Source organism: Cavia porcellus, unplaced genomic scaffold (genome assembly GCF_034190915.1).
Source record: "Cavia porcellus strain 051 isolate PalLab524CR breed Dunkin Hartley unplaced genomic scaffold, mCavPor4.1 scaffold_30, whole genome shotgun sequence".
NCBI lineage: Eukaryota > Metazoa > Chordata > Mammalia > Rodentia > Caviidae > Cavia > Cavia porcellus.
Window position 1 is genome coordinate 44748080 of NW_026947513.1, and position 22175 is coordinate 44770254.

Here is a 22175-nt window from a genome sequence, read left to right on the forward strand (position 1 = left end):
TCTTGGGTTACATAAGACAAAACATTTTTTAAAAAGAATTTTCCTTACCTGTAACATCTGTAAAATATAGTTCCTATATTGATCATTGAAGGTAGAATTCCATAAACGTATTATAAAATTTTGCAGCTATACAGCTCTTAAGTCTCTATCATGTATAGAGTTATTCTTTTCATTTGTAGAAAAATTTATTAATTTAATTTAAACTTTTGTCTTCACTTTTTCAGACTAGAAGGGTTAAAAACTTTGTGATGAATTCACAAGTTCCATAGAAAACTAATTACTAGATTATGAAAATGCAAAGACAATACATAATAATTGTAAAAAAGTTTAGTCTACTGTGACCTAAAGTACAAGGTAAATAATTAAATTTTATATTCAGAAAAAAGTGGTAATTTTTCTTCACCAAGGTGGCATCTTAGTATACTTAGTGACTGAGTTAGCATGGTTTTGGAGTTTGGAGTCTGAAGTCTTAGTTCAGGCAGTCACATAGCACCTTCTGCCTGCCTCCCAACATGCTGATGAGAACATGCCAGAGGTGCATGCAGGGTGGAGAGAACATTCACATGGCAAGGAGATTTAGAGCAGAAGCAGTGAGAAGATCAGACTTGTTCTTTCTATGACAACTTGGTTTCATAGGAACTAATGAAGGATCCTTGAGAACTATAAAAATGTCTTCCAAGTATGAAGCCCCCCATAGCCTAATAATTTCACAATTCTTGATTAAACCTGGCAGTGCTTTACCTCTGCCAAGCTGGGGATCAAGCTTATTTACATGACCACTTGGACGGCAGACTCAAGACATGTCCAGAACATAGCAAGGAAACGGGATCCTAGGTTACAGTTCTTTCTTGTTACTGTGAATTTTCCTATATAGAAAAATTAACTTTTCAATTTTTTTAATTATAAGGTTATCCAAAGGTAATATAGAAACAGAAATGTTCATGCTCCTCTTTTCTTTGTTGGTGATCAAGAATTTTACCTGACATAATGAAACTATTTGTTCCTTGATGTCTCACTGTTCTAAGATAAAGCAGTGGAGTTTAGTTCAGGTTTTAAGATTTTGATGGATTTAGCTTATCTCTGAACAAGCTCAACCTTATAACAAGGAAACAGAGATTACATTATAAGACAAAATCAGTTTGTTTCAAGCAGATTCTTTATCTTTTTGGTAAAGGATAACTTTGAAAAAAATATATATATATATATTATTCTATAGAAATAAATGATTTACAATGAATCTTGTTTGTACTACTCTGTTTCTATCTCTATCATTGTTTTTATTATTTTGAACATATTTCTGGGAGATGGAAGTCCTATTTATTGACTACTGAAAGGTCAATCCATATAATATAAAATTTATATGAAATGACACTATCAAAATAAAAGCTTATGCTTTGTAATAGCTAAGTGGAATGGATTCACTCTATAATAATATTTATATGCAAATATGTAATATAGTTGTTACTAATAATAATTATTCAATGCTAACCTTTATATCAATTTGGATTTCTAGATTAGAAATTTTAATCAAAGAATTTGAGTTGTTACCTGTCAATGATCTTAACACTGAATTTGGATTTATTTTAAGAGAGTATATGACTGCAAGGGATATAACACTTCAGTGTATGCACTCCATATTAATCTTTAGAATACAAAAAGCTTCATTAAACATGTCATATGTGTGAGGCCAAAATGTATTTTCTAATAATCTGTTTTTTGCATGTAAGTCTATGCTCCCAAAGCATTTTTTATTAATTGTCCTATTACACATTTTCAGTCATTTTTAATGGCAAAGTTTATTTCTTCTTGACCAAACAATTATGATCCAGTGACAGTGAAAATTAGTGGAAATAAAGCAAGTAATCTTGGATTAATCTAAGTTCTCACAGTGAGTAATAGTTTTCTATTTCTATTTCCAACAGTCTTTCTTGCTCATATGAGTAAGGAAATCTGATAGCACACAATATTGATATCAGTTGCTTATATTCCCATTAGCAACATTTAGAAACACATGCGTGCGTGCACTCTCTCTCTCTCTCTCTCTCTCTCTCTCTCTCTCTCTCTCTCTCTCCTTTCATGTAGAGAAGAAATTTTTAACTTTTCCTCATTAGGGGTTAATGAAATTTGAAGAGGCCACATACAACACCATCCTGGTCAAGCTTTGTGAACAGCTGCACTCCTTGATATTCCATCTTCCCCAAAGTTCCTGTTCTGTCAGCTCTTACAGGAATGTTATAAGTGATGCTAATTTTATACATATCTGCATGGGATGAAAACTCACTAAAACAGAAAATAAAATTCATCATGAGTGCATTTAGATAGACTCTTGCTACATCTAAGTATCTCTAATAAGGCATTTGAGTCTTTTACAGCATAGTTCAGCATATCATTTTTCTAGTATGCTTCTCCCACATTAAATCTACTGTGTTCATACATACTGTAAAAAGTAATGTATCTACCCTATTTTATTGTCAATGTAAAGAATATGAGCACAGAAAATTTATGCATATATGATAAGCAGATAGCAAACTGGATTTTAACAGGACTTTCCACAGTACGTTTCAAAAGAAAACATTCTTGGTACTTTTGTACAAATACTCTTACTAACATGAGAAGCATACGGGATTTAAATCTGAAAGAAATTTCTCAAAAGATATTTTTTTTTTTTTTTTTTGGTGCCGGGGATCAAACTCATCATCGTGCACTTACAAGGCAGGTGCTTATGCTGCCAAGCTAAATTCCTAGTCCAAAAAAGATATAATTTCTAATAGTAGATTATCTTGTAAAATGAGAATCTGAGAATGTCTGATTTACAAATACTTTTTTCACATGTTGTGTAATTTGTCCAGACATCCTTTGAAAAGAATATTTAGTATATGCAAAAGGGGATTACACCTGCAGATATTTATTGAAAAATATCTCTGTATAGAAACTTGTGATATTATAATTAAGACTTTGCTTTTGAAGAGTCCTTGTGTAGGCTGGTGTAAATAATATAATTTCATAGTAGACATGTCTTATGATCCTCTTAAAGTACACAGTGAAATTTATCCCATTTGAAAGAAGAAATACTGTAACATGTCTAAGCTCAGAGTGTAAACTTGTGAACTTATTTCCAGAATCTAAAGTGCTTTTAAAAGCATCTAATCATCATTGTAATCTTCTTTTTAAAGAATATGTCCTGTAATCCCATTCAGTACTTACAATAATCAGTGTGATACACATACTGATATATATAAACTCATTTACAGATTTTGAGATACAATGATGAATATAACATGTACATTTCAATCAAGTGTATTTTGAGACACAGAAATCTTGAAAACATCCAAAAACTAATAACTGCAGTATAAGGAATATGAAAACACACAATTTGTATTATAAATTTCTAATGACCATACTTTCAAAAGATTATATGTATATTTCAATGACCTATACAATTTAATGCATAATGCATACAATATTTGCTCACTACAAAATTCTCTGAAGAATATCAAGAATTTTAGTGACGTAAAGTAGTTGATGATATTCCAGTGTAAAAAAGAGGAACTTATTGTACAATGTTTACTTGTGACTGCTGGATAAGCATGACATGGCAAGCAAGAATTTCTTACATCCATGGCATGCCACACATTAGTGCATTTTTTACTTTCTTCCAAGAATCTTTCTGGAGTCCATTGTCAGTCCTCTCACATCTTAGTTCAAACATTATCATTCCATTTAAAATATTATTCACTCTGGTTGCATATAATACCCTACTCTCACAACTGTGTCTAATTTCAGAGCATATCAGACAGTCTAATATTCCATATTTATCTTATTTAAAAATTTATCTCATGTTAATGTAAACTCCAGAAGAGAGGTAGAGATATTTTTTAAAAAATCTGTTTTGCTCATTGTTTTGTTTCCATAGCTTAAAAATGTGGTAGCCACTGAAATAATTATTGCAAAAAAAAAAAGTCTGACAATGTAGCTTAGTGCAAAGATCCTGTGTTCAATCTCTAGTTGCACAAAAATAAAACTATTTGGTTGGGCCCTTCCAAGCAACGTTGAGTGGCCTGGAGCTGCCTGTGCTCTGCCTCATAAGTTGAAAGACTGCACAGCGAATTCCATTCAGCCATACAGCCTTGGTGTATCACCTGGAGCCTGGTAGGGCCCTGTATACTATCCTCCATAACAGTGACCCTCAGGAAGATCACTCTGTGCCTAGTTGGGCCTCTCCCAGAGACCCCAAGTGACCTTGCACTGTCTGTGCTCTGCCTTGTGAGCAAGCCTCTACAGTGAACTTCATCCAGCCATGCAGCCTAGATGCATCACTCAGAACATGGCGGGGAATCACCCAGCATTCTCCATCACCAGAGGCCCTAGGAAGGTCCCTTTAGGCCTACTTAGGCCCTGCCCAGTGACCTTGAGTGGCCCAGATCTACCTGTGCACTGCCTTGCAAGCTGAAAGCCTGCACAGTGATCTCCATCCAGTCATACAGCCTCAATGCGTTGCTTGGAGCCTGATAGGCCACTACCCAACATTCCCCAACACTGAAGGACTCTTGGAAAGGTCCTTCTGGGATAAGTTGGACCCCCCAAGTTCGGCCCCCCAAGTGACCATGAGCCACCTGTGCTCTACCACATGAGCCAAAAGCTAATGCAGTGATCTCCATCCAGCCATGTAGCCTTAGAACCTCACTTGGAGGGCACTACCCCATCCTCCATCACCAAAGAACCCACAGGAAGATCACTCTGGTCCTAGCTGAGCATTATTCAGTGATCTTGAGTGGCTGGGAACCACCTGATAAGGCTTGACTAATGACCTCCACTCAACTGGGAAAATTTTCTGCAGTATAAATAGATATTCTCAACCCAAGAAACACCTAAGACCTTGCCTCAACTTCCCTAAGGGAATATAGGAAAATGACAAAACAAGAGAGCAAAATGCAATCTCAAACCTCCAGACCATCTCAAGAAATCCCAGGAGACATCAACATAGAAGAAAATGTAAGATATACACCTGAAAATCCTGAAATGATAGTGAATGAAGGAAAGAAACAACTCCAGGAAGCTGTAAGGGAACACAATGAGAAATAATCTCCCAGGTAAAAGAAGAAATGATAAATATATTGAAAGAAATGCTGAAAACATCTAAAGAACACCTAGTTTTAAAAGTAGAGGAACACTGCACAAATTTTGAATGAACAACATAAGAAACAATGCATGAAACAGATTCAAAGAGATATCCAGGGAACCAAAAATTCCATTCAAAGTTGACAAAACTGCCTCAGTGAAAGTGAAGATAGAATTTCAGACCTCAGAGGCAAGATTTCAGCTAGTGAACAGAAAAAGAAAGAGCTTTAAAAAATAACAAGGAATCAGGAAATAACAATTCAGCAGTTGCAAGATGATGCAAAGAAAAACAAAATAATACTGATAGGCATAAACAAAAAAGAAGAGGATGACACAAATGATATCAAAAGACTATTTACAGAATTAATAGCCAAAAAATTCACAAACATGGGAAGAGAAACTGTCATATGGATAAATGAAGCATATTAGAACTCCAAATAGCCATAACCAAAATAAAACTACACCCACACATATAATAATCAGTAACCCAGAATTTGAACATAACAACAGAATATCAAACACTGTTAGAGAGAAGACAGATCACCTATAAAGGAAAGCCCATCAGAATCACATCAGACTTATCAACACAAACAATGCAGATCAGAAGAGCATGGAGTTAGGTATTTCATATCCTAAATTTAAAAAACTTCCAACCCATATTAATGTACCCTGAAAAACTGTCCTTCAAACATAATGGAGAAATAAGAAACTTCCACAACAAAGAACAGCTGGAGAATTTCATGAACACAAAACTAACCTTGAAAAGAAAACTAAAAGATATTCTAGGTAGACATAAATATAATTAAATCTTCAAGAATGCTAACAGGAAAAAGCCACTAAGCAAGGTAAACAGTTAAACGAAGGAAAAAGGCAAAGAACCAACAGCAGAAATATAACATGACAGAAATAACCATTTATCACTTATTACCACTAATGTAAATGACTTAAATTCACCAATTAAAAGAAACAGACTGCAGAATGGATCAAGAAACAATATTCAACCACATGCTGCATACAACAAATTCAAACAACCCAAAAGGAAACCCATAGACTGAAAGTTAAAAGATGGAAAACAAAACTTTGTGCAACAGGAACACCCCAAGAATTGTAGAAGTAGATATTCTGTTTGCAGACAGTGTGAACTTCAAATCAAATGATCCAAAGAGACAAAGAAGGACATTACATACTAGTTAGGGGGAAACTTCAAGAGAAACAGATAACAATCTTATATATGCACCAAATTTGCTAGCATCCAGCTATACAAAACAAATATTAACAGAAATAAAAAATCAAATAAACAACAACAGAATTATAATGGGAAATCTTAACAACCCATTAACACAAAGAGACAAATCAACTAGACAGAAAATCAGCAAAGAAATAACAACTGAAAGAAACATGTAATAAATGGACTTAGTAGATGTGTACAGACTGTTCCACCCAACTGCCTCGGTACATACATTCTTCTCAGCTGTATGAAACATTCTCTAAAATAGACCCTACATTAGCCCACAAAACATGTTTATGTAAATGCAAAAGATTGAAATTATCCCATGCATGTTATCTGACCATGGTGGTATGGAAAAAGAAATTAATGACAAAAGAAAGTGCAAAAACCCTACAAACATATGTAAATTAAATAATACACTCAGGCACAATCAACAAGTCACAGAGGAAATTAAAGAAGAAATTAAACAACATCAACAAGCAAATTAAAATACAGATTCAACTCACTGGAACATGTGGGGTGCAATGTGGTCCTCAGAGGGAAATTTATTGTGGTGAATTCCCACATCAGGAAAACAGAACATACAAAAATAAACAACCTGATGCTACAACTCAAACATCTAGAAAAATAAGAGCAAGTCAAGCCCAAACTCAAAAGAAATGAGGAAACCATAAAGATGAGAACAGAAATTAAAACAGTACAAACTAAGAAATCAATACAAAGAATTAATGAATCAAATTCTTTCTTTGAAAGAATAAATAAAATTGGTAAGTCCCTAGCCAACCTTATTAAAAAAGGAAACAAAAAACTCAAATTCATGTAATAAGAAATAAAAAAAGGTGAAATCACCACAGACCCCGTAGAAATACAGAAAGTTATCAATACCTACTTCAAAAACCTCTACTCTCACAGGCTTGATAACACAGAAAAAATGGAAAGATTCTTAGCAACCTATGAATTGCCAAAGCTGGATCAAGAAGATGTAAAACTGCTGAATAACCCAATTTTAATCAATAAAAATGACAATGTAATTAAAACTTTACAAGAAAAAAGTCAGATCATGATGAGTTTACTGTGGAATTCTACAAGATATTTGAAGACTTATTGACAACGCTCCTGAAAGTTTTCAATGAAATTGAAATTCAATGAAATTGAAAGGGAAGCAATTCTCTCTAACTCATTATTGGAAGCAAGTATTATCTTAATACAAAAACCAGAGAAAACTCCCCCAAAATAGAACTACAGTCTATTTTACCCACTACAATCTCCTCCAATGAACATAGATGCAAAACTTCTCAATAAAACATTGCCAAACAGAACACAGAAAATCATCAAGAAGATTATACACTGTAACCAAGCGGAATTGATCTGAGGAATGCAGGGATGGTTTAACATATACAAGTCAGTAAATGTAATCAACAGACCCCAAAATAAGCATCACATGATCATTTCTATAAAAGCAGAAAATACTTTTGATAAGGTCCAACTATCATTCATGATAAGAACCCTACAAAAAAACAGAATAGACAGTCTTTACCTTAGTATGATAAAAGCCATCCCTGACAAACTAACAGCCAGCATCATATTAAATGTTCAAATCTGAGTGCTTTTACTGTAAAACCAGGAATAAGACAAGGATGTCCATTTTTACCATCCCTATTCAATATAGTACTGGAAATACTAGTCAGAGCAATTTGACAAGAGAGAGAAATAAAAGTAATAAGGACAGGAAAAGAAGTTAAATCATTATTATTTGCAGATGACATGATACTCTACACAGAAGATCCCCAAAACTCCATTGAAAGACTCCTAGGTATAATAACTAAATTCAGTAATGTACCTGGATACAAAGTCAGTATTCAAAAACCAATAGCATTCCTCCACAAAACAACAAACTGCGAGAGAAACAAGAGAAGCCACACTTTCCCCACTAGCATCCAAAAACACTGAAATACTTAGGAATCAGTCTAACAAAAGAAATAAAAGATCTATTCAGTGAAAATTAAAATACCCTGGAAAAAATGGAAGAGAATCTCAGAGAACGGAAAGACATTCCCTGTTCATGAATAGGAAAAACAAACATTGTGAAAATAGCTGCTTTCCCAAAATTGATACACAGATTTAATGCAATTCAAATCAAAATACCACTAGCATACATCACAGATCTAGAGAAATCACTCCTGAAATTTATCTGGAACCAGAAAAGACCTAGAATACAAAGGTCATTCTGAGCAATAAAGGCAAGGCAGGAGGCATCAGAATCCTTTACTGAAGTTATACTACAAGGATAATGAGATAAAATTGGCATGGTACTGCTATAAAAACAGACCTGAAGATAAATGGAATAGATTAACAGATGAAACTACAACTACGAACACACTGAGCCACTTATCTTTAACAAAGGGATCAAACATGTTCACTGGAAGAAAGATAGTCTCTTTAGTAAGTGGTGCCGGAAAAATGGGATCTCTACATGCTGAAAACTAGAACTGGACCCATGCCTATCACCATGTACTAAACTAAAGTCAAAAAAGATCAAAGATCTACATATTAAAACAGTAACTGTGCTGGAAGACAGAGTAGATAGAAATCTTGAAGACATAGGGAGAGGCAAAGAATTCATGAACAAAAATCAAACCACAAGGGAAATACTTCCCAGAATCAATAACTGGGATCTCATCTTATTAAAAAGTTTTTGCCTGCCAAAAAAGAATTTCCAACAGAGTAAAAAGCAAACCCATGAATTTTGAAAAACTCTTAGCCAACTGTCCCTCAGACAAAGGACTTCTGTCTAGAACATATAAAGAATTTGAAAAAAATCAGACCCTCAATATTCAAAGACCCAATCCAAAAATGGGCATCTGAGATGAATACACACTTGTCAGATGAAGAAATATGCATGGCAAATAAATACATGAAAAAATGTTCAGCATCATTGGTCATTAGAGAAATGCAAAACCACACTGAGATTCCATCTACTCCAGAAACACTGGACATGATAAAGAAAACTAACAACAACAGCAAATGCTGTAGTGGCTGTGGGTAAAAAAGGAACACTTCTGCACTGTTAGTGGGAGTGTAGATGGTGTAAGCACTGTGGAAACCAGTCTGGAGTTTCCTCAAAAAGCTAGGGTCGGAAGTCCCGTTTGACACAGATATTCCACTTCTTGGAATATTCCCAGAAGAATTGAAAACATTATATCACACTGATATACGTACACTCAGTTTTACAGGAGCACAATTTCTAATAGCCAGTTCTTGGAAACCACCTAAATGCTCCTCAACTAAAGAATGGATAAAAATGATGTGATACTTTTATGCAATGATATTAAAGGTATAAAGAGTAATCACACTGAGACTTTCATAGGTAAATAGATACAACTTGAGACCATACTCATAAGTGGAATAAATGAAACTCACATGTGTAGATGAGTAAATACCATAATGTGTGAATATTATAATTTTTCTGTAGTATAAATAAGAGAGAAAGAGTATATAAGGTACAAAATCTTTAATAAATACTGTGAAAGGGTAAGAATCTGTTTAAAGGAGATAAAGCAACTCAGGGAAAAGAAAAAAAGAAAGGGATAAGGAAAAATATATAAATTTGTATATCACACTACAATAGCTAAGATGTTATACTACTAATTCTATTAGTTCTTAGAACAAAACAGTTAACATTGATAAGATCTGATAAGTTTTAGATGTGTGTGTCTGGTAATCTGAGGAACTGTTTTGAAGACTGTTCTATAACAACCATATTTGCGTTCCTACTACCTTGCTTTTAAGGCCTATATTGTCAGTTTGGGGCTCTTTGCTATTGTTATTTATGTCTTTTTGTTTCTTTTTTCTAGCAATTTGTTTTGTTTTGTTTTGTTTTGTTTTTCCTTATAATTCAGAAATGAGAGGTGTAACTAGAGAGGCTTACTGATGCCTAGAAAGTCTCCTAAACAGTTTATGAAAGTTGATTTTATTATATGTGATGATATAAATAGATACCTTGAAGAAAAAGAGACATTATGGTAGCAATTGCTTATTTCGTATTGTCATGCTGTGGAATCTAGCAATGCTTTTATTTTTTTACAGTGGTTTTAGCTTATTTTGTGTTGTTTAATTTCAACGAATATGAAGGCATGGACAGATATTTTGAAGAGAGCAAGAAAGATTATGGTAGCCATTGTTGATTTTCCTATTGTCTGATTTTGAAGGCCTATCCTGCTTTCATTCTTCTGTTTTGATCAGTTTTGCACTATTTTGTTTTGTATGAATTCACTGCATGTGAAGATATAGACAACTATTTAGAAGAAAAGAAGAGACATTAGGTAGGCGTTAATCTCCTGTTGTCTTGCTTTGAAATACTATATCACATTGTTTTATACTGACCTGCTTTGTTCTGTTTTGTTATATTTTGTTTTACCTGCTTTAAAACAAACAAACAAACAAAAAACTTCAAGTAAATGCCTGATTCTTTTTACAGTGATCAAATGATAATATTGCTTGTAACAATATATAATACTTATGAATTATAAATATTTTATTGTTAAAAATTATTTCATCATTCCCTTAAATACGTACATAACTTTGCTGGCATTTATTATCAAAGTATGGAAACAATAATAAACCTATGTTGTTCAATTTTCAACAAACCATGTTTAATTCTGTAGATTTTTCACACTTTCAGTGAGGTGTTCCTTACAGCATTCTCATGAATCCAGAAAAAATAATCTCAGACAATATGCCAAAAACAGAGTCACATTTAAATCATCCCTCAAGGAATAAGTACTAAGTTATTTAGTGAAACCTTGATACAGTTGTCCTCCATCCAGCAAGTTAAAAGTGGGTGAGAACAGTCTGATGTCTTTCAAAGCTGTATACATTAAAAACAGAAAGTATCCAGGAAAGTATAACAGAAATACTGAATAACTGATACACTCTTATCTGAAATTTAAATTGGAGAGAATAGGAGACCTAGAATAAAAGATCACAGACGCTTTGATATGAGCAAGATTTTTGTTTAAATAATACTTTTCAAACCACAGGCTGTATTGTTTGATTTTAATATGCTTAATATCCAATTCCTAAAAACCATGAGATATTAAGGATCCAGTAGGAAGTTCTTATTACATTCTATACTAGAAAAGTAAACTTTAAGAAAGTTAATCTTTTTATGTACTCATCTGTGATCATTTGAAATTTAAGTGCTAATGGACTCATTTTAAGTCACTATTTAGAGAATCAAAACAACTAGAAACTCAAGTCACAATGTGGAAAAATATTTTCTCAAATTAATTTCATACATCACTTTCAACTACCACTTTGTGTCTGTAATAGCTTACACAGATATTAATTACTCTATTCCATCAGCATTTTTACTTTTTAACTAGTCCTTTCAATATGAATGTCCATTTCCTAGCATCAGTAAGAACATTGCATTTTAGTAAAAGTGAACAAAACTTGTGTACAAACCACCTGTATGATACTTAAATCTGTAACTGTTATTTAAATCTCTAATGCAAGCCATTACTTCTGAGATGTCTTTCTATGGAAACAACTACTACTAGATTTACAAAATAACCGCACATGCAACTTCTTCAAAATAAAATGATTTTTTCCACTCCCGTATACTTTGTCTGCCATAGAGAACTAGCCTAATTAACCAAGACATGTGCAATTTACTGCGGTTGGAAATATCAAAATCATTTCAACTGCTTCATCAGTTTTAACAGTCCTCACCAATCAGCCTTCACCTTAATGAACAAAACAGCTATTGCTGGTTTTCATTTCTCACGTGTTTTTCTAAAATCCTTTCAAACATTAACTAATTTAATTCTTTCAACAATGGTGTTAGAGATGGAATAGAGGAAGAGTGAATAGAAAGAGATGGTTACTTTTCTATGTTCTTGAAAGTGATCTGTCATCTGGATAAAGGACTTGACTTCCTATTTTGTTTCTAGGTAATCTCATGGTACATTATTTTTCTCCACTCTGAGCTGGTTTCCAGGTTCAAGCTCTTACACTATCCCCCCTGGAACAATGCAGTAATCTAATCTCAGGGTTCTGTATTGTCTTTGGCTCTGCATCCTTCCTGGTAGAGTATATCACATGTAAATCTAGCCTTCTACAATCTCTTAAGCATTTTCTATTTATGACCTAGATAGAAGTTGAACATTATAGAGACTTTTAAATTATTCATTGTAGTGATTCATTCATTCTTCCCCTCTTGACATCCCTAGTATTTTTCCTCATTTTTTTCCACTTCACATTTTGCAGGATCGAGTGTAATAAGTCATCAGTGGTATCATTCACATATTTTCATATTTGAAATCTCCAATTCTGGGCTTGGTTTTCATCCCATACTTACTTGCCAGGAAACTTACTATTCATTGTGTAACAGTTCCCTCACTCAGCAGTGCATCTCTGAAACATTCTGTCACAGCATTCTCCCTGTTGTGCAGTGTTTAGCTTTACATCTTACTTTGTGATTTGTACACATCTTAATTGGATAATTTACACTTTAAATTTTCTTTTAGATGTCTGAATTCTCTGTTTGAGTGTGAAAACTGTGAAACCTGAGATTTTATCCCAGCCTTCATGATACTCTCACTACCTGAATGTCTGATACGAAATCTATAAATATAATGTAGACATTTAAGAAATTGTAAAAGCCTGTTTGATTTCTAGATATATATTTAGAATCATTTGCATGATCTTCATAGACTTTTGACACTGAAAAACTTTGTTTAAAGTTTTCCATCATATAAACACTACACTACTCTGAATATCTGACAAAATTAACATAGACCATTTTGAGCAGTGAATGTACTTTATCATATATTCACACGTTCAAACCACACATGATCAAGTATTAAGTATTTTTTCTTTTCTATGATGAAACTTTACAAATCAAATATATGTATACACAATCTTAGATTTCAGTAAAAATATTGTGTTTTAGTAAGAATAAGCTTAAATAATCTTTGGAAGTAGGAAGACTGTAATGCAACTGGAAATATGTTATATCACAAATGAGATTTAAAAAATGGAAAAATCAGATGCAAACAAAATATAAGTTTTCATTCCATTCCTATAAATTTTGAGAAGGATTAATCTCATAATTTGAGATAGAGAGAACAATTAACTTTTGTTAGGAATTTAAAGATACCAGCAGAATAAAATGGATCATGTAATTCTAAACCTCTAGTCTGGCTAAAATTAAATGTGCAATAGTTTGACACATATGAATAAATGGCATAATTATTAGGAGAGTTATACAGCTAAGGCCAAGTAATTGAGGAAAATAAAGAATAAAAATATAAACATCAATCATTTCAGGAAGACATCAAGTTCATTGCATTCTTACATTAACAAGGATCATGCACATATTTAAATATCTCTGTAAATATTTTACATTCATGGGAACATTAAGTAGTTTTTGCAAACATGGCAGTATCATTGCCTCATAAAAGTTTTCAATTTCTTCATTCCTTTCTTCATCTTTAATTGATCTAGCTTTAGTTCTATATCCCATATCCATACATCATAAATAAACATGAACCCCTTCAAATATAGTCACTATATATGCACCTATTTTCTCTATGACAGAATGCATAGCTTTTTATATATGCAAGAGATAGCTATGCTTTCAAATTTGGGTCACTGTGTAATGTAGAAATAGCCAATGCCTTTTCTCTTATGAATTGGCCTATTAGATAAAGATAGCTCAACCAGTTTTAATTATACTTGTTCACTTTGTTGTGTTACATTTGACTACATACACTAACCAGTGTGTACCTATTTTGATTTCTCTACTCCAGGGTTGCACTTGTTTTAGAACAAATTTGCACAAGATAACATCAGCTATTTCTACAAAAGAACTCAATCTTTCTTCTTGTATCATTTATTCACTAATTTGAACACTGAATTTTGCCAACTTTAAATGATTTTAAATGTCATTTTAAAGGCCTGGGATTTAGCTCAGTGGCATAAGTGCATGCTTGGCAAATGCAAAGTTATGAGTTTGATCCCTGGTTCCAAAAAAAAAGTCACTTGACGTCTTTACTCATTACATAATAAACATCTCTACACCATCTCATATCACACAGTGGTGCAATTTCATCAGTATCTGTTCAACTTTCAACTCTTTGAATGTTCTTTAAATTTTGGTTTATTACAGTTTCAAAAATAAGGAAAATTTCAAAATCAAATTTTAATGCTAAAAATATAAAATTTAAGATTAAAAACAATAATCTCAGTATTGCTAACAATAGAAAATTGAAAATTATCTTATTGCCACTGGAATTAAGCCTGTGTTTTTGAGGTTTATTTTGTAATTAAAATAAAATATTAAGCATCATCTGAGAGACTGCATACAGTATAAACTGAAAATATGTGATCTGATTTAAATTTAACTGCCTGTGATGATAATCTTATTTTAAAACAACTATAATTTAATTGGATGAATTTAAAGCATTTTATTACTTACAAATTCAAGTATATGTTGCTTATAGAAACAGAAAAGTATGAAGCTCTTACCTTAGCAGCATTGTAAAAAAAAACATGAAAACATAGCTAACAAATTATTTTAAGCAATGCTTGCATTTTATCATAAATTCATACCTTCAAAGCAAAGTTGATAAAACTTTGAGCACATTTTATTTTTTGAAATTGACCTTTACTCATCAGGTATTATATGTATACGTATTATTGGACACAAACATATGCTACAATAAGAGTTCAGTAGAAAGTTAACTTTATTTTGCATATCTTCAATCGGCTGCACTTATTAGACAATTTCTATGTTAAAAATAATATGTAAATGATGTTCAATCTTGTTTTTAAAGTAAAATATTCATCAATATATTTTACAGATAAAATAACTCATTTGGCATTCCTGAATCCATGAAATTACAAAACCTTTCACTGTATTACTGCACTATAATGTCTTTTGTCATTTAGCTGTCAAATTATAATAATAGAGAATAGAGATATATAAAAACAAAGAAAGTACATGAGGCAGTAGAGGAGAAATGATTAAAGCTCTATTATCTATATACAAATAATAAAATTTCTTACATACCCAACTCTTTGCTAACGTAGGAATCCCATGTTTTCCAAAGTGTTTCAAACATGTAGTCCTGTAGTTGGTAAGAGATTAAATTCCTTACTCTGTCAGCGAAAGTCATCTGGTCAGTGAGTTCTGATAACACAGCAGGAACATAGGAAGGAGGGTGTGGTACCTTCCCACAGTGCCTTTCAATATTTGAGGCTGGAGAATATCTTAAGGAATAGATGAATGGAATTCCTAGCTTTAAAGCTATGATTTCACCACAAAGGGTTGTTGGGTCTGATAATAGAACTTCAAACTTGCCACTTTTCAGCTTTTCCATCAGCTTTCCATTTTTAAGAACACCGTCACACTGTTCTCTAACTACCATGTGTAGGTCCGTGTTGATTTTAGTCATCTCCTGGTAGAACCTCCAAATGGTTGACGGAGATGGCCTATTTTCCAGCCATATTAAAACCAACTCCTTGATCAGTCCTTCTATTCTCTCTTTGCCAAAGGGCACTTTATATGTTTCAAAAGTCAGAGATGTTTGAGATGATGGCGTGACGAAAAGTGCACCTGAGGCTACCAGGACAGTCACATTATGCTCTCTCTTAAGAAGCTCATCAATAATGACCTTAACATTGAGCCAGTGACTACCTTCTCCTGGCCAAATCAGAATATTCCCAGCAAGAGTGGTTCCTAGGAGGCTTATCTGAAGAGACAACAGCAGAATGTTGAGTAACATGTTGTGTCTTGATGCAGAAGATGAGGAGATATGAACCAAATGAGCACCTCTGACTTTCAAGCTAAAAGACAAAAGCAATCTCAGTATTGCTGCAAACATTTGATACCCTAATAAGCATCCTCCCTACCACATTATGTTACTCTTGGAAGCTCCACTGTTGGTGGAAACTGCAGGAGTAAGATTGAAGATTTAAGAGTAACGTCTTACATACATTTTTACAGGAACTTGTGCTATAATTCTTGCTTTTTAATTTTTCTCTTGAACTAATCCATCAGCCTTTTGTTGTATCTAAGATTTGTAAATATTTTCTCATTATATTTATTTAAGCTTTTTGTATCTCCACTTTGTATTGATTGCTACATACTGGAACCACAAATTGAAACAGAGTTCACTAAGACATGTAGGGATGCTGCATCTATAAAGTTTTGTGGTATGTAGTAAATTCATATAACTCCAATAGTTAAATCCTATTATAATAGCAATAACAGACTAGATTATTGGAAAGCACATTTATGAAAATATAGTAATTATAATGTGAATTGATAATCTAATAACATTAAAAGAAGTTAAGTGTCTATCACTAAGAAAAATATCACTATTAAATGGATAAAATATATACAAATAATATGTACAAGAGATACAGAACTACTAGTGAGTAGTGCCTACCTAAAGAGGATATCTAATTCAAGCATAATTTTTATCAAAAATACACTTTATGAACTAGGTGGTCAGGATGAATATCAAGACCCTGTTTTATAAAAATGCTAGTATTGATTAAGCCTTTGCTATATGATATTGTTACAAATGCTTTATATTGATTAATCTAGTACTAATCTCTGATTTTGACAAGAATCAAAATCTGTGATAGTTCCTAAATCAGGGAAGGAACAACAATTTAGAGACATTTAATCACTTTCAAACTTCATAAAAGAACATAAACAAGGAATTATTCCTATTGTAATTTTAAAATGTTTGTCTCCTGTAGCCTATGCATTAATCAGGAAACTAGAGTCCATATCAGAATATGCCATGTCTCCTATGGAATTCTGTGGCCTAACTGAATGACAAGCAGCCTGAAACACTTCCACAATAAAAATTTGTAATACACGGTATAGTGTAGTGCAAATTCAAATAGTCCACATGATCTTCATGAAAAGTGTGTATGTATATGCCTGTGTCTGCTAATAAGCAATAATGTCATGTAAGTGTTGTAATTTTTTGCAGTTGGGAATTCTCTTAAAATCTGTAATAGCTATATCTTGGAAACAACTCAAATTCTCATTCACTGTGGAATGAATAAAAAAAGATGTGATATTTTTATACAACGGGGTACTACACAGCTATAAAGATGAATAAAATCAATGTTTTTATAGGTAAATGGATACAACTTGAAACCATAGTCTTAATAGACTTCCAAATATAAACATAGTAATGTCTGCCTAACATAAAAATGAAATAGTAAATAAGTTCCAAAATATACAACAGATATTGAGAAAGTGAAAGTGGAAGACACCTCTCCAAAGTAAAGAAAAACAGAGGCATTGGAATGGGAAAGAGAATGAAATTACAAGTCAACAAATGCAATGCAATGCAAAGAAAAACAATATAAGACTGATAGGAGTCAATAAAAAGAGCAAGCATCAACACAAATGACATACAAAGACTAACTGCAGAAGTAATAGAAAAAAAAATTATCAAAGAAAGGCATGTAGAATTCCAATTAGCCATAACCAAAATAAATCTCACCTAGATATTGAACAATTGAGACCCCAGAAATTCAGCACAAGAACAGAAAACTGAACGCTGTTAGGGAAAAGAAATAAATCACTTATAAAGGAAAGCCCACACAAATCACAGCAGATTTCTTGACAAAAACCATGAATTCTAGAAGAGCTTGTATTGATGTTTCAAGTCCTGAAAGAAAACAACTTCCAACCCAAATTGATGTACTATCTTTCAAAAATAATGAGGAAATAATATACTTGCATGACAAAGTACAACTGAACAAATTCATGACCCCCAAAGAAACACTACAAAGAATAATGAAACACATTCTAAAAAGAGAAAACAAATGATTACAATTTCAAAAATAACAGTAAAAAAAAAACCACCAAGAAATTAATCAGGGTAGAAAAGTACTCATCCAATAATAGGAAAATAACATGACAAAGATAAATCAATACCTAACAGTTATAATCATTAATATAAGTTGCATCAATTCAGCAATCAAAGGAAACAGACTGGCAGAATGCATCAAGAAACAAAGTCCAACAACATGCTGTACACAAGAAACACATTTAACTCAAAATCAACTGCATATGTTGAACATCAAAGTTGAAAAACAATATTCTGTGTGATGGGAACACAGAAAAAAATAGGGACAGATATTCTGTTTTCAGAAAATGTGAACTTCAGACATATAATTATCATTATTATTATTATTTTTTTTTTTTGGTGCCTGGGATTGAACTCATGACCTTGTGCTTGTCAGGCAGGTGGTTAAGCCACTGAGCTAAATCCCCAGCCCTAGACATAGAATTATCAAAAGACATGAAGAAGGTCACCACATACTTGTTAAGGGAAAACTTCAAGAGGAAGAGGTAGCAATCATAACTATGTATCTACCAAATATGGGGCCATCCAACTATGTAAGATAAATGTTAACTGTCAAAAAAATTAAGTAAGCAATAACGTGATTATAATAGTGGAACCTTAACACATCATTATCACAGAGATAGATCACTTAGACAAAAAAATCAGCCAAGAAACAATAGAGCTGAACCAAACATGTGAAAAGGTGTACTCAGTTGACATTTAAAGAGTGTTTCACCTAAAAATTTTCAACAACTCTTCCTCAGAAAGAGGACTTCTATCTAGAATGTATAAAGAATGTTTAAAAAATTAAACTTCTCAGATTCAAAGACCCAAATCAAAAATGAACATCTAAGATGTATACACACTTCTCAGATGAAGATATATAAATGGCAAATAAATACATGAAAGAAGGTTCTACATAACTTCTCATTCAAGAAATGCAAATTAAAACACTGAGATTCCATCTTAACTGAGAAGGAATAGCTATTACTGAGAAATCAACCAATAATATATGCTGGCAGGGCTGTGGGGAAACAGGAACCCATCTCCATTGTTGATAGGAGTGCAAACATTCTGGGAATCTGTGTGGAAATTCCTCAAATTGCAGATCCAATTTGACCCAGCTATTCCCCTTCTGGGTATGTTTTCAGAAGAATTTTCCCATGAGAATTGAAAAAATTATACCATAGTGATATAAGGGCACTCATGTTTGTAACAGCACAATTTGTAACAGTTTAATTTTGGATAATACTCAAATGTCCATCAACAAAGGAATGGGTAAAAAAAAGATGTATTTTGATACAAGGGAGTACTACTCAGCCATCGAGAAGGATAAACTTGAGGCTTCTGTAGATAAGTGGATACAAATTGGGACCACACTCATAAGTGAAATAAATCAGACTCACCTATGTAAACATTGTATTGACTCCCTAATGAAAGAAACTGAAAGAGTAAATAAGATCCAAAATGTACAATAGCAATCATGGGAGCTGCTTAAAAGATAAGAACAATTAGGGTGAGAGAAAAAAGAGGAATATGACTAAGATAACTGCATTACTATTCTAATAGTTTGTATAAAGGAATAATTAGTACTTACATTGATCAATTTTACATACCTAGATATGGTAATCTGAGCAAGTATTTTGAAATTAACAATATACAATATAATAACCATTGTTAATTTCCTACCATCTTGTTTGGAAATCCTGTTTTTTGTTAATGCTGTTGGTCCATTCTCTTTAAAATTAAAAAAACTGATTAATATGATTTTTAAATTCAATGAATCTTGAGGCTGTTAACTTATTTAAAAATAAGGTAAAATATTCAAATATTGTTTCATCAGCAATCATAATAAAATATGGGGTTTACCTACTTAAACACAGAGGGAGAATGGAGTAGGCTTACTTACACAAAAAGGGAGGAATAGAGTTTTTGTTTTCCTAAAACTGAACATTGCTTTAAGAGTTACAATAACAGAGTTGGATATTGTCTATCAGGGAATTTTCCATACAGAAAAATTGTTTTGCTTCTCTTTTTATATCAACCAATTTGATTTTTTATAAAACTCATGTAATCTCTAATGAAACCATGTTTGAAAATGCCTGAATATTTTAACATTTAATGTACAACATTAGTAAAATACAGTATCACAAAAGGTAACTCTTATATCTTACACAATGCTGCACTGAAGACCACAGGTGTCTGTTGTGAGACTCATCCCTCTTTTTTCATGTACTAGCCTATTCTCTGTTTCTTTCTCCTGTGTTATGCAAAAAAGAAATGATTGACACTTCAATGGAATAAACTAGATTTAAGAGCTAAGCCTTGGAAAGGGGCAATGGGTCCACATGTTTAAAAAACTCTCCAGGTACATTTGTATAATGCAAATCTCTGAATTTGAATAAAATTGACCTAAAATGTAAAATCTAGGTAGAAAACTACTCTGATTCTGAAACTGTCATGTGAAGAACCTCCATTAAGCTGGACCTCACCCTGCCCTAAGACATTGTGTGCATTACTTGCAAGACTTCTTAAGGCCTGTGTTTTGAAGGTGCCTTATACTTAAGTAGCATGCACTAGGTCAAAAAGAAAGGGAATTGTGCCAGCTGGTTGCCAATAGTTTATCACACAGTGCATTCTTAAGAAAGCCACCTCTTAGCCTCACAAACAGCTCTTTTCCTGTGGTAAGTTCTGTTTCTTTCAATGTGAATTATGGGTTCATTGATTTTTAAGTGTATTTTAGATTTAATCTTTTGAAGCATTTGCAATGTTCCTTGTGGTTCTTATAAATGTATTGTATAACTGCATTAAGAAATTCAATTGGTACCAAAACCATTTGAAATACACAATATTGTTGTTTCTATTTTTAATGAAAAAATATAAATAATTCATAATTTCCCCATTTATGAACACCCTTCAAAAATATAGAGTGGTTCTTGTAATTATTAAATTAATTTATACTTATGCAACATAAATACTCATACTCTAACATTCACAATAAGGCCCATCACTTTAATGTCATACATTCCATGAGTTTGGACCAAAACATAGTAAAATGTTTTTGTCACTAGACATATTCACTGCCCTAAAAGTCTTGTGATTCAACTATTCCTATTCCTTCCTCTCTTTAACTCTTAATAACCACTGATCTTTTTATTGCCTTCAGAAGTCTGGCTATTCCCATATGATATATACTTGGAATTAAAAATCATGAAGCAACTTGCAAGTTGATATTTTACATTAATACATTTTTAACTTCCCTCAATTTATTTTCATAGATTGAAAGATTATGAATTTAATATTGAGTAATATGCCATTGTCTATCTCTGTCAGAGCATAGTTCTCCATTCTCCTGGTGAAGGACACCTTGGCCTTTTTCCAAATTTTTTAAATCTTAAGTAAAGCTCCTAAAAGAAAATTTTAAATCTAAAGGATAAAGCAAAAAGTAATGATCAACAATAGAAAAATCCCAGATGGATCTTCAGTGCATTCAAATGGAAGGAAGTGATTTGGGAGATCAAATTTAAAAAATAATGACCGTGTGATTTGTTATTTGTTATATTTGTTGTACCCTAAGAAAATAGCTTTGTTATATGTGTATTATAGCAAACCTGTATAGGGGCTTACTAAATGTGTTTGTTTTATCCTTTTTCCCTAACTGATATGTTAAGGGACCTAATTGATCTGTTGAGCAACACTCTCCTCTGTAAAGAATTGCAAAAAATCTCACCTAATTGATATGTTAACCATTGTTGCTCTCTACAAACTACAGAAGCTGTGCTAAAACAAGCTAACAAGGGTTGTTAATCACTGCTAGGAGCCTCTATTCTCCGCTAAAGAGCTAAGGAAAACTAGAATGGCAATTAATTTACATTTGTTTAAAGTAACCTGCTTGTGTGCAGAGAGATTTGCGTGTGAGTTTAACCCTTTACCCTGACCTTGAC

General features: G+C 32.8%; 1 protein-coding gene and 1 pseudogene across 8 annotated transcripts in view; one reads left to right on the top strand and one right to left on the bottom strand.

The window, feature by feature from the left end:
* LOC134474084 (UDP-glucuronosyltransferase 2A1-like) overlaps window positions 1-22175 on the top strand; it is a 309053-nt pseudogene that overhangs the window by 70948 nt on the left and 215930 nt on the right.
* Window positions 1-22175, bottom strand: part of LOC106026682 (UDP-glucuronosyltransferase 2A3-like) — a 109237-nt gene that overhangs the window by 47381 nt on the left and 39681 nt on the right. For 4 of the 8 annotated variants that reach the window (XM_063240709.1, XM_063240710.1, XM_063240713.1 and 1 more), the window contains one exon: window positions 15423-16198. The exons of the other annotated variants lie outside the window; for them this stretch is intronic. In XM_063240709.1, the coding sequence (XP_063096779.1) occupies window positions 15423-16198 (776 nt within the window). The remainder of the gene's footprint in view (window positions 1-15422; window positions 16199-22175) is intronic. 8 annotated transcript variants of the gene reach the window in all.